We start from the raw sequence: 14,978 nt of genomic DNA on the forward strand, positions 1-14,978 counted from the left end.
TTTGGATGTCCTGAACTGCAAACAGGCTTACTGGTATCTTCATCTGTCTGGTCCATGAGAGTTCAGTTTGTCTAGAAAGACCTGACAGTTCTTCTGCAGCTTTACATCTCATATTAAGATGATCCAACTTCTCAATACAAAAAGAATGGCCTCATGGAAAGACAGTAGGTAGGAACAGAGAAGTAGATGTTAGGGAGCTGAACTTGCCCTACTGTGCAGTTAGACATGCAATGAGCAAGTGCAAAAAAGAACAGAGTGGAGCATTTTCATAGCATTTGACTCTTTGATTGCCTCCATCATGTAACTGAGTTCTAGCACATGTGGGTGCACCATTATGGTAAGAAGCATTTTGTTTTCTTGACTCCCTCCCTGTGACCCTTCCCATTTCTGGGAGATGTTTCAACTGCTGTGTCTTGCATTCTCATGTCTAGCTGAACAAGAGAGGGTTAAGGAATGTCTAGGTCACACTCACACCGAGACCAATTCCCACTAAGGTACTACAACTTGACTGGTCTTTAGATAAATGCACGCAAAGTGGGTAACATCTGACAAAAATGCATTCTTCCATGTTCATTATAGATAAATAAAAGGCAAATGCATGTCTCTCTTTTCTCTTGGCAGAACCAGCTCCTTGCGAAAGGTTTGCTGTTTATGGAGGAGAAGGTCAAGCTGTGTGAAGGTAAGTATAGCAGGAAACCTGTTTTGGAAGGGAGTTGTGCTTTGATGTTTGGTCAGATGAGATGATTTACATGTCTGGAAAGCATACAGCCCTTTCTGGTGCTGCCCTGGGGCCTCACACAGCCCCTGGGGAGCCCTTGTGAGGCTGAACAGGGGGTGGGCTGTTTGAATAGCCACAGAGCCACCATGCTCCCACCAGCCATAACTGCATCACAAAGGCAGGAGCGTGGGTCTCGTGTGCCAGCTCAACATGGGCTCACAGCAGTTCTGATCTGGACATGGATCCCATTGCAAAACTGCTTGGAACTGCCTTCTGCCTTTCATTTCTCAATGTGATTTGCAGCTTGATGTAAGCACAGGTTTGGTTTCTCTGTCATGCTTTTGAGAGCTGAATTATCAAGCTTTGTGTAAATTTAAAGACAAGAGCAGTCCTTCGGGTGAGAACGAAATCCTTCACACAAGGAGTTGTGTTCAGACTGCTGCTGCAGAACCTGCAGGCCAAGGCAAGCGTGGTGTGGCCACTCAGTGTTGGACGTGTGGGGAGCTGGTCACATTCAGTAACTGTTTGCTCAAGCAAAGCCAGCACATCTTTATTAAAAGAATAAATCCTCTTTGGTTTGACCCAGTTTTCTAGCCTGCAGGGATAATCACCAGTGTGCTGTGTGTGGGTCGTTAAATGCCAGTAGATGCTTATAATTTCATGTCATTGCTGGTCCTGGATTCCTCTGCACCATTCTTCACCAAGTGACTTCACACAGCTGGGAGGCTGTAGGATTTGGGCCCCAGAGGAGTTAAGGGGTTGCTAGCCTCCTGCTTTGGGGTGTGCTTCTCCAGTATTGGCCCTGTGAGGGAGGAAAAAAAGGCAGAGTCCTGCATTTTCCAAAATGTGGGTACCTGCCTTGCCACTGCTGGCTCTTCAGAATGAATGCTGCACAGCTTACCAGAGACTTTGGTTTCTGTACTCATAGAAAAGTATTCCAGTATCTGCTTTAGCATTATCAAAACTGAGTTTGAGTCTGTAATGAGCTGAGAGCTGCCCAAGAGTATTTTGCAGATGCTCAGGTAGTTTGGATTAGATGAAGTTATCCAGGCAGACAGCAAAACATCTTATGTCCCTCATTTTTCTGTCTCTAGCTTGAAGTGACACCAGAGCCACTTTGCTGTGCAGGCTGGCATCACTACAGGAGATGACTCATGGGCACCTTTCTTTTATAATGTGTGGGTTTGTTGCAGATCTTGTGGTCACAGTAATGAGGATTTCTTGTACATGCTTCTTGGTTAGTTCTATCTTCCTGGAAAACTTACACTGCCCCTGCACCCAGACAGAGCGGCTGCAGGGCATGGCAATGTTTTATCTGTGTCTATTTTTCAGTCACAGGCTCTTTAACATGATTTTTCTTTATACAGTCTGTCAGAATCTCTTTCAGTGCCTGCAGGATTTATTATTTCTTGAAGAAACAAACCATTCCTGCTTCTCCATCAGAAGGAGAAGTGACCTCTGACATTTCATTCTGTCTTCAGACAGCAAAGCATTGCAGTCCTGGGTAGGAGGCAGAGGAAGGAAAAATTTAAACATTTAATTAATCTGTTTCCTGTTGTCTTTTTTGCTTACACTTGGCTGTTGTGGTAATGGGTAGATGTTGTGGGGGTGTTGGGTAGTTTGTCTGCCTGCAGTTCCAGTTTGGAAGCCAGACTCATACCTGACACAGTGAAACATCTCTTTGAACCTTCTTGTGGTTGTTAGTGGGCTGGCTCTCTGCTCAAAGGGAAATGTCTGCAGGATCTAGTCCTGCTGGCTCTTCTCTCTGGCTGTGTCCTAAGCAGCACAACCCATGGGCAAGCACAGTGAAAGGCTGTGTGGAAGTCTGCAGATGAGAAAAGCACTTCAGTACAGAGTGATTAGGCTCCTTTGAGTTAAAATTCTATGTGTTCTTCATGTAGGGCCTTTAGTGACCTTGAGGCTGAGCCTTCAAACCTGACTTGAGTGGCCATTACTGCTCTTGGAGTCTAGACTGCTTGTAAGATACTGTGGGAGATACCCTGGAAAATTCTTCTGTCAGAAACTTGTGGTTTTAAACCTGAGTCTGTATTTGCACTCGAGATTTACAGTGATGTATCTAAAACTTGAAATAAACACTGCAAACCTTTAGCTAAAAAACTTAGAGGCTTTGGGCCCAGATGCTGAGGAGTGCACAGCTCTGTAAGTCAAACCTATGAGCATAATTTGATTACAATTGTATTCCTGTTATGGGAATCCCAAGATACATAGCTTAGTCTGCCTTCATTTTAATACATAAACTTTATATAAACTTCATTCAGTTACATTTGGGGACGTTTGTTTGAATTAGGGTCATATAAGGGTTGGCTACAAGTGGATTTAATCTGGGAACCTTCACAAGTGCCTCAGTGGTGATTAGTGCCTTTGTCAGGATTCCTGCCTGGTGCTGGTGGAGGGGGCCCAGCTCTCCTAAATGCTCTCCCTGGCCCAGCTGCAGATGATGTTGGATGATCAGCTGATGTTGGCTGTGACCTGCTGGTTCTCAGATTCAGCTGTTTCTGTGTGGCCTCTCCCCTGCTAGTGGAGCACGTTTACTGTGAGCTGTGCAATTGCACAATCCTGTGCTGTGGAGTTAAAGCCTCTGGGTGAAGAGGGGCTTCGCTCTTTTGTTGGAATTGGTCTCATGTTTTGCAGAGAACAAACAGTGGTCACAGCCTTGTGTCTCTGCCAGTTAGGGGTGATGTCCAGTTTTGGGCTGAAGAAATGAAGCCTCTTGCTTGGGGAATTAAAAAGTACTTGGAAAATCCAGCTTGCTTTTAGTATCCCTGTCACTAAAGCTCTTGCTCCCAATCTCTGTTTTTGTAGGTGAGGATCGCATTGATGTCCTGTCTGAAATCTGGGATCACTATTTTACAGAGACTCTTCCTACACTCCAGGCAATATTCTACCCAGTCCAGGTAATCCTAATTACAGTTCAGTCAGGCAAAGCAATGTAACTGCAATGCCTGCTGATGGCAAGTGGTAACTTCTCTGCCAGCAGCACTGTTTGGCCAGTGGCTAAGTATGTGTCAAGACCTTTAAACTAAATCTGGGAGGAAGTAGAGTTTATCCAAGTATTAACTGTAGGAAGGACTGCTAAAATCTACTGGAAAAGCATGGTCCTTTGCACTGAATTTATTCCCAACTGTCTACTTTCTGTGCTTAGCTAAGCTTGCACACTGCAACTGTTGGACTATACCTTGTCTAGACTGAAGCTCTGGGCTATTTGTATCTATAGTTCCTTCTTTTTTAAGTATCTGTGACTGTTGGTGCAGATGACAACACTGACAGCTTGTCCTAGAGGTATAAATCTGAAGACCAGATCAGGAGAAAATGTGTTTAACTCACCCTAATGACTTTTGAAGGGCTTATATCCCATTTGTGCCTTTAGGAAATCCTCAGTTGGGTTTTTTTAAGCTTTAATAAGGGGACATGTAAGTCTATGGGTAGAGGAAGAATGAGCACTTTTTATATAAAACCTTTTTATGCTGGGTATTTTGAAAGCTTAGTATCCCATCAGAAGTATTGAGCTGTATAATTTTTTAATGTAGTTTTAGTCAAGGTTTCCATATGAGTAGTATAATTACCCCCCCAGCCTATTTTGAACTTTTCTGCCACCAGAGGAAAAGAAAAATGTAATTCATGTGGAGAATGACGTTCTTGGAAATGCTAGCCTCCTCCCCTTGACTTTTGCCTCTTCTGGAAGACATTATTTCCAGAGCTTTTTAAAATTATTTTTCCCTTGTATTGTTTGAAAGGCAGCAGGTAAAGCTCAAAGCTTGCCCTTTTCCTCTAATCCTATTAAAGCTGGCATTTCCTAAAAGAGAAAGGACTTCTGCAAAGACAGACACTAACCTTTCTACTGTGTTTATTTTTGTTCTTTCCTTGCTGCAGATGCTTGAAGGTAGGTGTCTGACAGGTAAAACTCTGCAACTATAATACCCTCTCCTTTTGCAGCTCCCTCTCAGTGAGGGAGTGACCTATTTAAGCAGGGGTTTGTCAGCACTGCAGCTGCCTGGGTACTGTGGAAGCAGTAGAGCTCTGTGTCATACCCACTGATGCTAATAATTCTGCCACTTAACAGAAGAACCTACTGCCCTGCTATTAAATGTCTCTGATGAGAAATGGGACACAAGTTACAACACTGTGGGTACACCTTTTGGAAGTAACTTGGTCACAGTTGTGAAAGAGTGATGTTGAGATTCTTTGAACGCATCTTTTTTTTGCTGTATTTGTCTTGTCACATTATCTGAGTCACTCAAAATCTATCAGGAAAACTGTGAACTTTGGGAAGTATTGCCACTTTCTGGATGAGGAGCTGAAAGGTAAACAGACAGGATATTTAAAGCTTTGTAGGCACCTAAGCATTACACAAATGTATGGATTAAGCTGCCTAAATACATCCAAGAATTTAACTTAGAGTCAATTGCTCGAGGCTACCACAGAGAGCTGCTGGCACAGAAAGAAATAGAAATTGCTCTTAAGCCAGGCCAGTGTCCTAATAACAAGGTTTGGGCTTTTCCTAGAAATAGGGAACTGTGTGTAACCATTTATAGAGTGTGTCACAACATGTGAGGAGAGCTCCTCCAGCGAGTGTCTTCCATCAGCTTGCAGTTCTTTGTACACTGCTCTGGTAGATGGGAAAGTGAATTTGTTCTTGATTCCCCATCCTTTCCTGCAATTATCAACAGGATTATTTAGTTGTGCTATTCTGTGATGCCAGCAATTACCCATTCAGAATGAAACTGAGTCAGCCACATGTGAGTGTATGTTACCAAAGGTAGTAACTCACACCAGCCTCGTATCTCAGCTAAGTTAAACCCCAAGGCTCATAGCTGTTGCAGAAATATGACCTTTAAGCAGCCAAGTTGGTTAAATTGCTGTACAGAGGGGAACTATGTAAACAGGTCACTGGCTTTCGTATAGTTGCAGCTGTTGATGTGACTATTGGTGTGGAAAAAAGAATAGCAAATCTTGTTTTGCTTGGCACAGAAACATATTTGCATTTTGAAATGGGGTATGAAGTTAATGGGACTAAACTGCATAATATAAATAAAAAAGTTTACAGCTGCTGAAATATAGTTTCAAGATAGGTACTGGTCTTTCCTGCACATTTTTTCCCTACACAGTGATAGTTTAAAACAGCAAACTGCTTTTATTATGGCCAAGCTGCTCTCCATTCTATTGGTTTTAATTCATATTCACATATTGATAACACTTTTAATTATGACATACAACCTGTTACGAATTAATGATTAACTGCTGTTAATTTATTCCAGCTAAATATTTGCTATGTTGAGTGTGTTATGGAGATCATAAAATGATTCCCAAACAGACCATGGGGCAGAGATTAACATACTGAGAAGAAAATGGCAAACTTTTCAGGCTGGAGAGTGCTGGGCAGGGCTGGGAGGAAAATTTCTGCTATTGAGTTGCAGTGGGGCAAGAGAAAGTTGTGCAGATATTAAACATAGCAGAGGGAAAGGCAGTAACACCAGAATTCCAAATGGAGTTAGACTGTGTTTAAATATGCTGAGAAATATTATATCATCTGTTAAACCTGCTCATTTGTGTTGTTGATGTAAAATAGAAATGCCTTGCAGAGGATATTAAAGCTGTTGCTTTTTAAAATGATGTTTGGTTTAAGCAGTCTTACTAGCTTTGCTCCAGCCTAAATCCTAAAATCTGTAATGGACTAACCTGTAGATTTTTGTCATATCCTCAAGGTGTAAAAAGCAGATGTTGAGCAAAAGGAGGGTACAATATAAGTCAGAGGCAGGTTTAGTTAAGAAATATTCTGTAACAACTTCATTCCCTACCAAATCTTCTCTGCTTTCTCAGCTCCAAGTGCCAGAAGCACAAGCTACATCCAGCCTGGGCTTTTCTGTGAGCAAATGGGGTGGCAAGTGGGTTTTGTGAATGCATGCATACTCATTTGGTGAACTACAGGCCCATTTCTGGTTTCACTCCAAACCTAGTGGTGCCTGAGGTGATGCCCACTTCAGAATTTATGTGAGACTGAGAGGGAAAAAATAAAAAAACTCTCAACATGTATGACAGGGTGGGGTGTTTTGCCACAGCAGCAATGGGCAGAACAAACCCTTCTGTCTGTGTGCCCATGTGTTGGTACGATGCTCACACGTCATTTTATCTACATGTGGATTTTGCTTTCTTTGTTTTTTTAGGGTCAGGAGTTGACTATCCGTCAGATTGCTCTTCTTGGCTTCAGAGACTTGGTCTTGCTAAAGGTGAAGTTGGAAGAAATCCTTCCCCTGGTCCAGACGAAGGTTCCAGCTTCCATTGTCCAGATGCTGTTAATTCTGCAGGTGGGGAGCCTCTGCTCTTCTTTGTCTGACTCACTTGGGTATCTTGACCTCACTGAAATCATACAAACACTGGAGGAAAAGTGGGGAGAGTAAAGGGTGGGTTGATGGGAGTGTGATATGTGCTTTTTTGGGAGCAGTCAGTGTTAAAATGAGAACTGAATTTGGATGCCCTGAGCTTTCCTGGGAACAGGTAAAGATGTTGCCTTTGAAAGAGCCATGTTTTGTATTTTTATTTTTTTTTGTATTTCTCCTCCCCATCTACAGTGTCAGGACTCTTTTTTTTTTTTTTTTTTCCCCACACAAATTTTCATCTTCTGGCTTGTCTGAATGCCTCTTTGTGCCCTAGTTTTCCTGATTCCTCAGCTTTGCAAAGACAGGGCAAGTCTTCATTGCAGCAGATAATGAAATTTGAATGAACTGTGGCCCTGGCTGCTTGGCTGGCTGGGATGCTGAGGAGTGCCCATTAGAGGAGAAATAACTTTTGGTGGCAGGCAGAATGAAAGGCCATCTTTCAAAGGCCTCTCCCAAGAGATCAGGAGTGTCTGTGAGAACTGTCCTCTTTATCCAGATCTCAACAGAATACTTTACCAAGCATGCCAAATACAACCAGTTTGGTTCTTTCTCATATTGCCCAGCTTGACAGTCCTGTAAAATGCTATGTTACATGTTTGAATTGATAGAATCATAGCATGGTTTGGGCTGGAGGGGATCCCAAAGATCATCCCAAAGTTCCAATCTCCCTGTCGTGGTCAGGGCCACTTTCCACTAGACCAGGTTGCTCAGGGCTCCATCCAGCCTTCCTCTGAACCACGTGCAGGGCCTTTCATTTGCCCTTGTTGATTATCATGAGATTTGCACAAACCCATATATCAAGCCCTTCAAAGTCCCTCTGGATGGCATCCCTTCCCTCCAGCACACCACACAGCCTGGTGGCTTTTATTTCTTCTCCAACATAATGGATGTCTGAGAATGAAACTTTATGAAGCACAACAAAAGAAGTGGCTAAGCTGGTAGTTCTGTATGAGTTCTCACTGATGATGTTCCAGTGACCCAGACTGGAACAGCAGGTGATACTGAAGTGCTACCTCAATTTCCCTGAAATGTTTTTTTAATGCAAAAAATCTTGAGAGCAAAGAGGATCTCAGAGCAACACATTTTAGGAAAAAAGTGTATTGAGGCTTCTCAGGAAGTTAAGTCTGAACGGTTTCTGAAATTACTGTTAAATTGGTTGGTGTTATCTACCATCTTCACAGCTGTAAGCTGAACCACAGAGGGTGCTTTGCCTGCAGGCCTGCCTAGGAAAAGAGCAGTGCTTTGCCCAAGGCGTGTTAGGGCTTTTCTACAAGGAGATATTTTCTGGTAGAACCGCCCTGGCATAATTGCATTGCTGCAGTACACTGTGCACATCCTCAGTGGGAGCACACCTTGTACCTTCCTCTCACTTGCCCAGGAAAAAGAGCTGTCTGCTCAATGCCCATAGGGCGTGTCTGTAACTTGAACAAGAAGATTGACTTGAAAGGCACCCAAACCTCTATCACCTCATTACTGACAATTGGGATATTACAGTACAGAGAGAATTGACAGACCCCAGGCTTTATTAAAAAAATCTTTTAAGGGTAATGTTGACTTTTTGTGTTTGGTTTTCAGAGTGTCCATGAGCCTACTGGCCCCACTGAGGGCTACCTGCAGCTGGAAGAGCTGGTCAAGCAGGTGGTATCACCATTCTTAGGTTTGTGTGAGGATCACAGCTCCTCTGGTAGCACCTGCTTGCTTGGTAAGACACGCAAATTGTACTGAAGCTATTACCGGGGTACACAGGTTGGGTAATGGGAGGCATTTGTGCTGGAAAAGTAAACAGTGCATGACTCCATGAGACAGAAAACAAAGGCTAAAACATCCCTGAGAAGGCCCTGATTAATGTTTCTGAATGTAGATTTTTGTGACAGGCTTTTTCTTTTCCATGACCTAGTGAGCCATAACTCCACACATACACCCACAAAGTCTCACCTCTCTCTGGACATGGACTGGATTTTAAAACCCCTTTGTCCATGCCTGGTGTACTGCTTTCACCACAGTGAGAGACTGTACCTGGTCCTTTGCTGCCTGCTCTCTGTCCCTGCTTGCTAGCCTGCTTCAGCTGCTGCATCAGTCAGCTTTTGCAAACAGCAGAACTGTTGCGTATTAATTCTGAGGGATGACAGGGGTTTTGTATGAAGTCTTCCTTCCATCTGAGGATTTGGTTTTAAAAAAAAACCCACAACTTAAAATTCGGTGTGTAAAGTATGGATAAACATGTCTAGGTGAGAGAACAGGCACCTCACTTAAGGAAGAGCATGCTTATTCTGGGAAACTTCTTCACGTGATGCAGGAGCTCTGCTTACACATGTGGCCAGCCAGAAGAGATTGGCTAGCTAATGGGCATAGCGTTACTGATTTGGTAGTCAAGAAGATTTAAATAGAACAAGTGAAGAAAGCTCCAGTCTCCCTCTGTTCTTACTTGCTTCAGCCTTTGCTTCGATGCAAAATTGTAGCAAGTTGGAGACCCACAACCTGCCTTGTACTACACTTGAGAGATAATGGAGAAGATGGTCTTGTGGTAGAAGGAACCTCTTGGAACTCAGACACTCTGTGCCTTTAATAAACTCATGGCGTTGCTTTAGGAAAACTGTGGCTCAGGGCTTTTGTTCTTGTGGTTGCTGGGCAGTCAGATATCTTCTGTGCAAGTGAAGATGGTTGTACAGTTCAGCATGGATTTGCAGATCTGATCCTATGGTTTAATCTAGACCAAAATCCCCGTGAAAGCTGGACTTTGACAAATTTAATTGCTTTGCTGTTTATGGACATCTGCATGCTGCTGGGATAGTTAGAAAGGGAGCTGCCTGACCTGTACTGATGTTTCTAGCCATCCTGGATTTCTGCCAGCTGAATGAGGCATTTGTGCCATTTAAAAAAATTGAAAACCTACACAAACTTGGCCTTGTAAAGTTTATATGCCTTAAAATAATGGAACTTACTTTGATTTTAGCTGTCATTTATTTGTGTATATTTCCAAGGTGGCCTTTTACCCTTGCCTCCACCCTGTGCTGAGCATGAGGAAGGAAGGAACCCGTGTTTGCAGTACAAAACAGGGACTGCAAAACAGCACTTTTCTGCAAATAATCTTGGTATTTTCAAAGTGTTGCTATGGCTTCTTTTCCTTAACTTTCACTTGTAATCAGATTTCCTTTTCTTCCTCTCTCCCTCTTTCAGTCAGCTTTAAATTTACCGTAACCTGCATGGTAGTATGGAGTGTACCAAAGGATTCCAGCTGGCTAATAAGCAGGGTTTATATTTGGGATAGGAGAGAAGATAGAACAGCTGCATATCACTGCTGATCTGAAGTTGCTTGGAAAAAAGTCCCAGAAAAACTCCTCCCGGTTTATATTCCTGGTCATAAGGCACCAAAATAAAAATAAAATTTCTACTTAAGCTATGCATGACAACTCCCTTAAGAGATTGTCTTTTGTGGCCAAGAAAGTAAAGATGGCAGGAAAAGTAAAGCAATAAATTCATGTTTAGAGTAGGCTAATTTCACCTGTTTTTTTTCTGAAAAGAGTCATATCTATCCCAATGCACTTTAACAATACAGCTTGCTGTGGTTTGAGCTGCAGGTGAAACCTGAAGAGTGTATTTGCTGTAACCAGCCTCAGAAGTTATTTTTGCATACTCTTAAATGTGAAATGAACCATTTTGAATTGATGTATTGCTGGCAGTAAGCAGGGTGAAGTATTGACTGCTTACCTGTTCCTTCCTGTAGCAAATAGTTTGTTTTTGGCTTTTCTTCCTGATACAAGCTTCCAAAACTCTTCTAACCTTCAGTGACAAGTGTTTTGCTTTGCATTTTGTTACTCTTACGTTCTGCAGTCTTGGTTGGAAGCCTTTTGTATGGCTTAAAGGCTTCTGATTTTATGAAATGAACTTATCACTGCACTGCACTTCAGTGACATTTGTGAGAAACAGGGATGCAAAGGGAATGGCTCCATCAGCTGCTGCAGGGGTAGACCCACAGGAGATGTCCAAAATCACATGGAACATTGCAGGGGTGGAAACCAGCAGGTGAACAGTACCAGTGTCCGATTCAACCTGCTGGGGTGGGATTACAGTGAGCCAAGGCAAAACTCTGACCCCTGCCCTCCTTGAAGCTTTCAGCATCAGAATTGAAATGTGCTTCATGGTACTGTGCTGGGGACTGCACCTTGGGTCTGTGCTTTACACCTGGCATTTTCCCTCCTTAATGTTTTTGCTGAGCAGATCGTAGGGCCCACACCCATGCATTCTGTGTCACTGCCTTTCCTCTTCAGCACAAACACTGCCTTTCCCTTGTGCCCTTTTTCCCCAGGCTGTTGTGGACTGTTCCTGTGCACTGTTCGGTGTTTTCTGTGCCCAGCCTCCAAACCCAGATGTGTTGCAAAGTGGATGAAATGTCCTTTTTCTGGCATGATCTTTAAAGAATATGGTGGGATAATGCCAACAGAATGGCCTATTCCTAGGCAGATGGAGAGACAGTGCAATGCAAGCATCAGGAATTTCACACTGACAACAGCTAATGGCACTTTCTGAGAGAATTTTTTTCAGAGAAAGGGATGGCAGTTCAAATCCCAACTGAAAGTTTTTTTTTGGAGACTTGTGCTGCTTTAGTGTCACTTATTTTAGTGAACCCGCATGAGAGCACCTGCTTGGTCTTAAGCCCTTGAAAAAAGAGAAGACTCTCAGGATGCTAAAGAGAGTCCCTTGGCTGCACTGGTGACATTTTGGCTCACTTCTCTCCTAGGCAGCAGCCCTTACAGCAGGATGGGAGGTCTCTCCTCTCTGGGGCAGAGGCAGATCTCCTTTCCCAACACCTAGCAGTGTGAACTCGTGAGCTCCTGACTGTTTTCCAGTGGTAATGAGGTGGGGCGCTCCGTAGCTGCACACTGAATTCTCCCTGCTCCCCGAGGCCAGCCTGGCACTGTGGCTTTGTTTGTGTCCTGCTGACCATTCCTGCTTGCTCTTTCTCTTCCAGAGAGACGGTACTCCAGATCCCGGCCTAAGGCCCTGACCCCCCTGACCGAGCAGGAGGGCGAGGCTTACCTGGAGAAGTGCGGGAGCATCCGGCGGCACACGGTTGCCAACGCTCACTCGGATATCCAGCTCCTGGCCATGGCCTCCATGATGCACACGGGAATGGTCGTCGAGGAGTCGGACAGTTCTGACAAGTGCCTCCTGCTGCAGCCCAGCTGCTTCAGCCACAGGCAGTGCTCCAGCGAGCCCAGCATCGCCGATGGCCCCGACGGAGTCGTGGCCCCGGGCAGCAGGCAGGACCCTGCCGAGCTCAACTGCACCTCTGTCAGCTAGAAGGAGTCTGGCTGAGGAGTGGAGAACTGTATGCACTAAGCTGGACAAAGTGGTGTGTCATCCCTGCTGGGAAAAAGACAGAAAAATAGGAATTTTGCTCATGTCATTGAAATGGGCTCAAGTGTTTTAATGGCTGAGAATGCCCTCTAGATAAGTTCTTGTACCAGTCTGGGATCACTGTTGATGGAGGTACCAGGCTGCTCCCAGATGACCACTGAGGGCTACATATGTTTTGCTGTTGAGCAGCATGATCTGCCTTCTGTAAGCTTTCTCCCTCTACTGGTATAAAGTGTTTGGCATCGGGCTTCTTTCTTTTTCTTTGGTATGATACAAATTGAGTTCTTTCTGCTTTTCTCCATCTTTCCCAGTTGTGCTGCTTCTTTGTTCTCTGTCCCTACAGTGGAGGCCTCTGTGCTCAGTGTTCTCTAATTCTGGTGCTAGCATGGTGAATGCTGAGCACTTCATTTCTCTTACAAAGTTGAACTCAGGGATGAAACTATTTGCATCCTGCAGAAAGATCTGCTGAGGTGGCTTGTGAGAGGAGGAGATCCTTCACTTTGCTTCCCATGAGGATGAATGAAAAGTCCAAATCAGAATTAATCAGACTTACCTTTTTCCCGGGCCCAAAGAGAACCGAGTATATGTGGAGTCCAAGCTGAGTACTTCATATGTATTTTATTTGGTTCCAGTCATACCTTGTTGGTTCTGGTATAAATTGGGTGCAAAGGATGGCTTTGCATGGGTGTGTAAATTGGGTGCAAAATATACTGAGCATCCTGGCATTTGGCATCAATTCGCTCTCAAAATTTCAGTGCTGATAGGGCTATGATGAAAGAGAAAATCAAATGGGAAGAAGATGCTGCACTTCTGTGGGAGATGTAAGGGTGCTTCTCAGCACTGTGCCATCGTGACTCCAGATCCAGGAGGTGATGATCAGGATTTCATCCTGGGCCTACCCTGGTGCTTTTAGCACTTGATTCCATGAGACCGAGGCTAAACAGCGGGGTGTGGAAAGGAGTCCTGTCTCAGTGTATTCATGAAGTGCTCCTGACCTCCAGTGGTATCTGACTCAGTGCAGTACTGCTTTTACAATAAAGTGAGGGCTCTTTGGTTTTGTTTTTATTGTGAAGATCAGGAGTGGGTCCAGTTTGCAGGTGTCTGTCAGTCACTGCAGCCCTCAGTGTCTGCTTTGTAGCATCACTTGGTTCTCCAGTGCTGCTTGTGTGGGGACAGAGCCAATCTGTTTGAGCTGTCCCCAGGACACTCTGCTGATGTCTTGCTAAGTAGATTTGCAAGTGTAATTACAGGCTTAGAGGTGAACTGCAGTGCTGCCTTAAATGTCAAATCACATTAAAAATATGGACACAACACAACCACCACTTCAATCTACTCCAAGTGGTACTGTAAATGAGTGTGTCTTGACAAGGAAGCAGAAGGTTAGGATGAGCCTTCAGGATGTTTTCTTGCATGCTGTGACATTAACTGCAGAATTTGCCCTGCTTCTGTTGGGCATTGAGCATCTTCTGCTCCACTGACTGCACTGGAAGTACATCTCTGAGCTGCCAGCATTTGGCATTATTAGCACATGCAACAAAAGGAGAGCAGGTTATTTGGTAACAAAGCATCAGAAATACCAGCTATGAGGACAAGGTGTGCTGCCTTGATAAATGACAGTGTTGCTTTGTCTACTGTGATTTGCAGTGATGGGAGAGATACTTGGAAGAGCCTTCTTTTCCCTCCCGTCACTGGAGCTCTTGGGCTTTGAGGAAGGACTGAGTGTTTGGATCACCAGTTGTGCTTTCCATGTCAGGAAAAGAGGTTCAGTTGTGCTGCCTGCCTCCTTCTCCTCCTCAGAGCAGCCACAGTCCAGCAGAGGCCAGGAAGATGTGTCTTTAAGCCACATTCCCTTCAGATGGATTCTAGGAAAAGTTGCTTTCCTGTTCATAAATGGGACTGACCAGGCCAACTTACTGTCACCTGCCCCAGGGCAGCCATGGATTGTGGTGGAGCTTCAGAATCTCTGTGGTGGCAGCCAAACCATGCTGGTCTCACCTTGGCACAGTCCCTCCAGCATGGGGTAGATGATGGTGTCCTGCTCACATTTAATTTCTTTGGCCCCTTGCCATGATTTAAAGCCTTCTCTTAGTCACCCTGAAGTGTGTGGGAAGGTGGTCACCCTGCAGCATTTCAGTTCACTCTTATGAATGCTTTTCTTCTTCTGTTTCTCCTTTAACCCATTTGCCTTCTGTGAATACCCAAACCATTTTGATTAGAGAGCAGCACCCTCTTTTACGGTGAAAACCAGAATGATTTATTTATTTCCTGACATATTCTTGGATCATCTCTAGGGCTAATAGGAGTTAGTCCTGGTTTTAACTTGAATTTCTTTTGTTTTACTCATATGTATGATTTTAATTATTTTGGTTTTGTATATGTTACTTTGCAAAGATTTGCACCAAGCCCTCTGAATCATGCACTTCCCCCATTGTTTTGTTTTTATGGAGAATTAAAGCCAGTGGCTTTACTTTGTAAACTGAAGTAAACACAGCCTGTTCTGTAAACCA

The 14,978-nt window shown here is 44.1% G+C and overlaps 1 protein-coding gene across 4 annotated transcripts in view; it reads left to right on the forward strand.

Annotated features, from left to right (window-relative positions):
• PRR5L (proline rich 5 like) overlaps positions 1–14,978 on the forward strand; it is a 41,320-nt gene extending 26,342 nt beyond the window's left edge. For 2 of the 4 annotated variants that reach the window (XM_015632104.3, XM_015632105.1), the window contains exons 5-9: positions 622–679; positions 3,542–3,633; positions 6,901–7,041; positions 8,689–8,815; positions 12,083–14,978. In XM_015632104.3, the coding sequence (XP_015487590.1) occupies positions 622–679; positions 3,542–3,633; positions 6,901–7,041; positions 8,689–8,815; positions 12,083–12,414 (750 nt within the window). In that variant the 3' untranslated portion in view covers positions 12,415–14,978. Of the gene's footprint in view, positions 1–621; positions 680–3,541; positions 3,634–4,609; positions 4,620–6,900; positions 7,042–8,688; positions 8,816–11,851; positions 11,971–12,082 lie in introns of all 4 variants that reach the window. The other 2 variants (XM_033514909.1, XM_015632109.3) reach the window with 2 other exon arrangements.

This window comes from Parus major, chromosome 5 (assembly GCF_001522545.3).
Source record: "Parus major isolate Abel chromosome 5, Parus_major1.1, whole genome shotgun sequence".
Taxonomy (NCBI): domain Eukaryota; kingdom Metazoa; phylum Chordata; class Aves; order Passeriformes; family Paridae; genus Parus; species Parus major.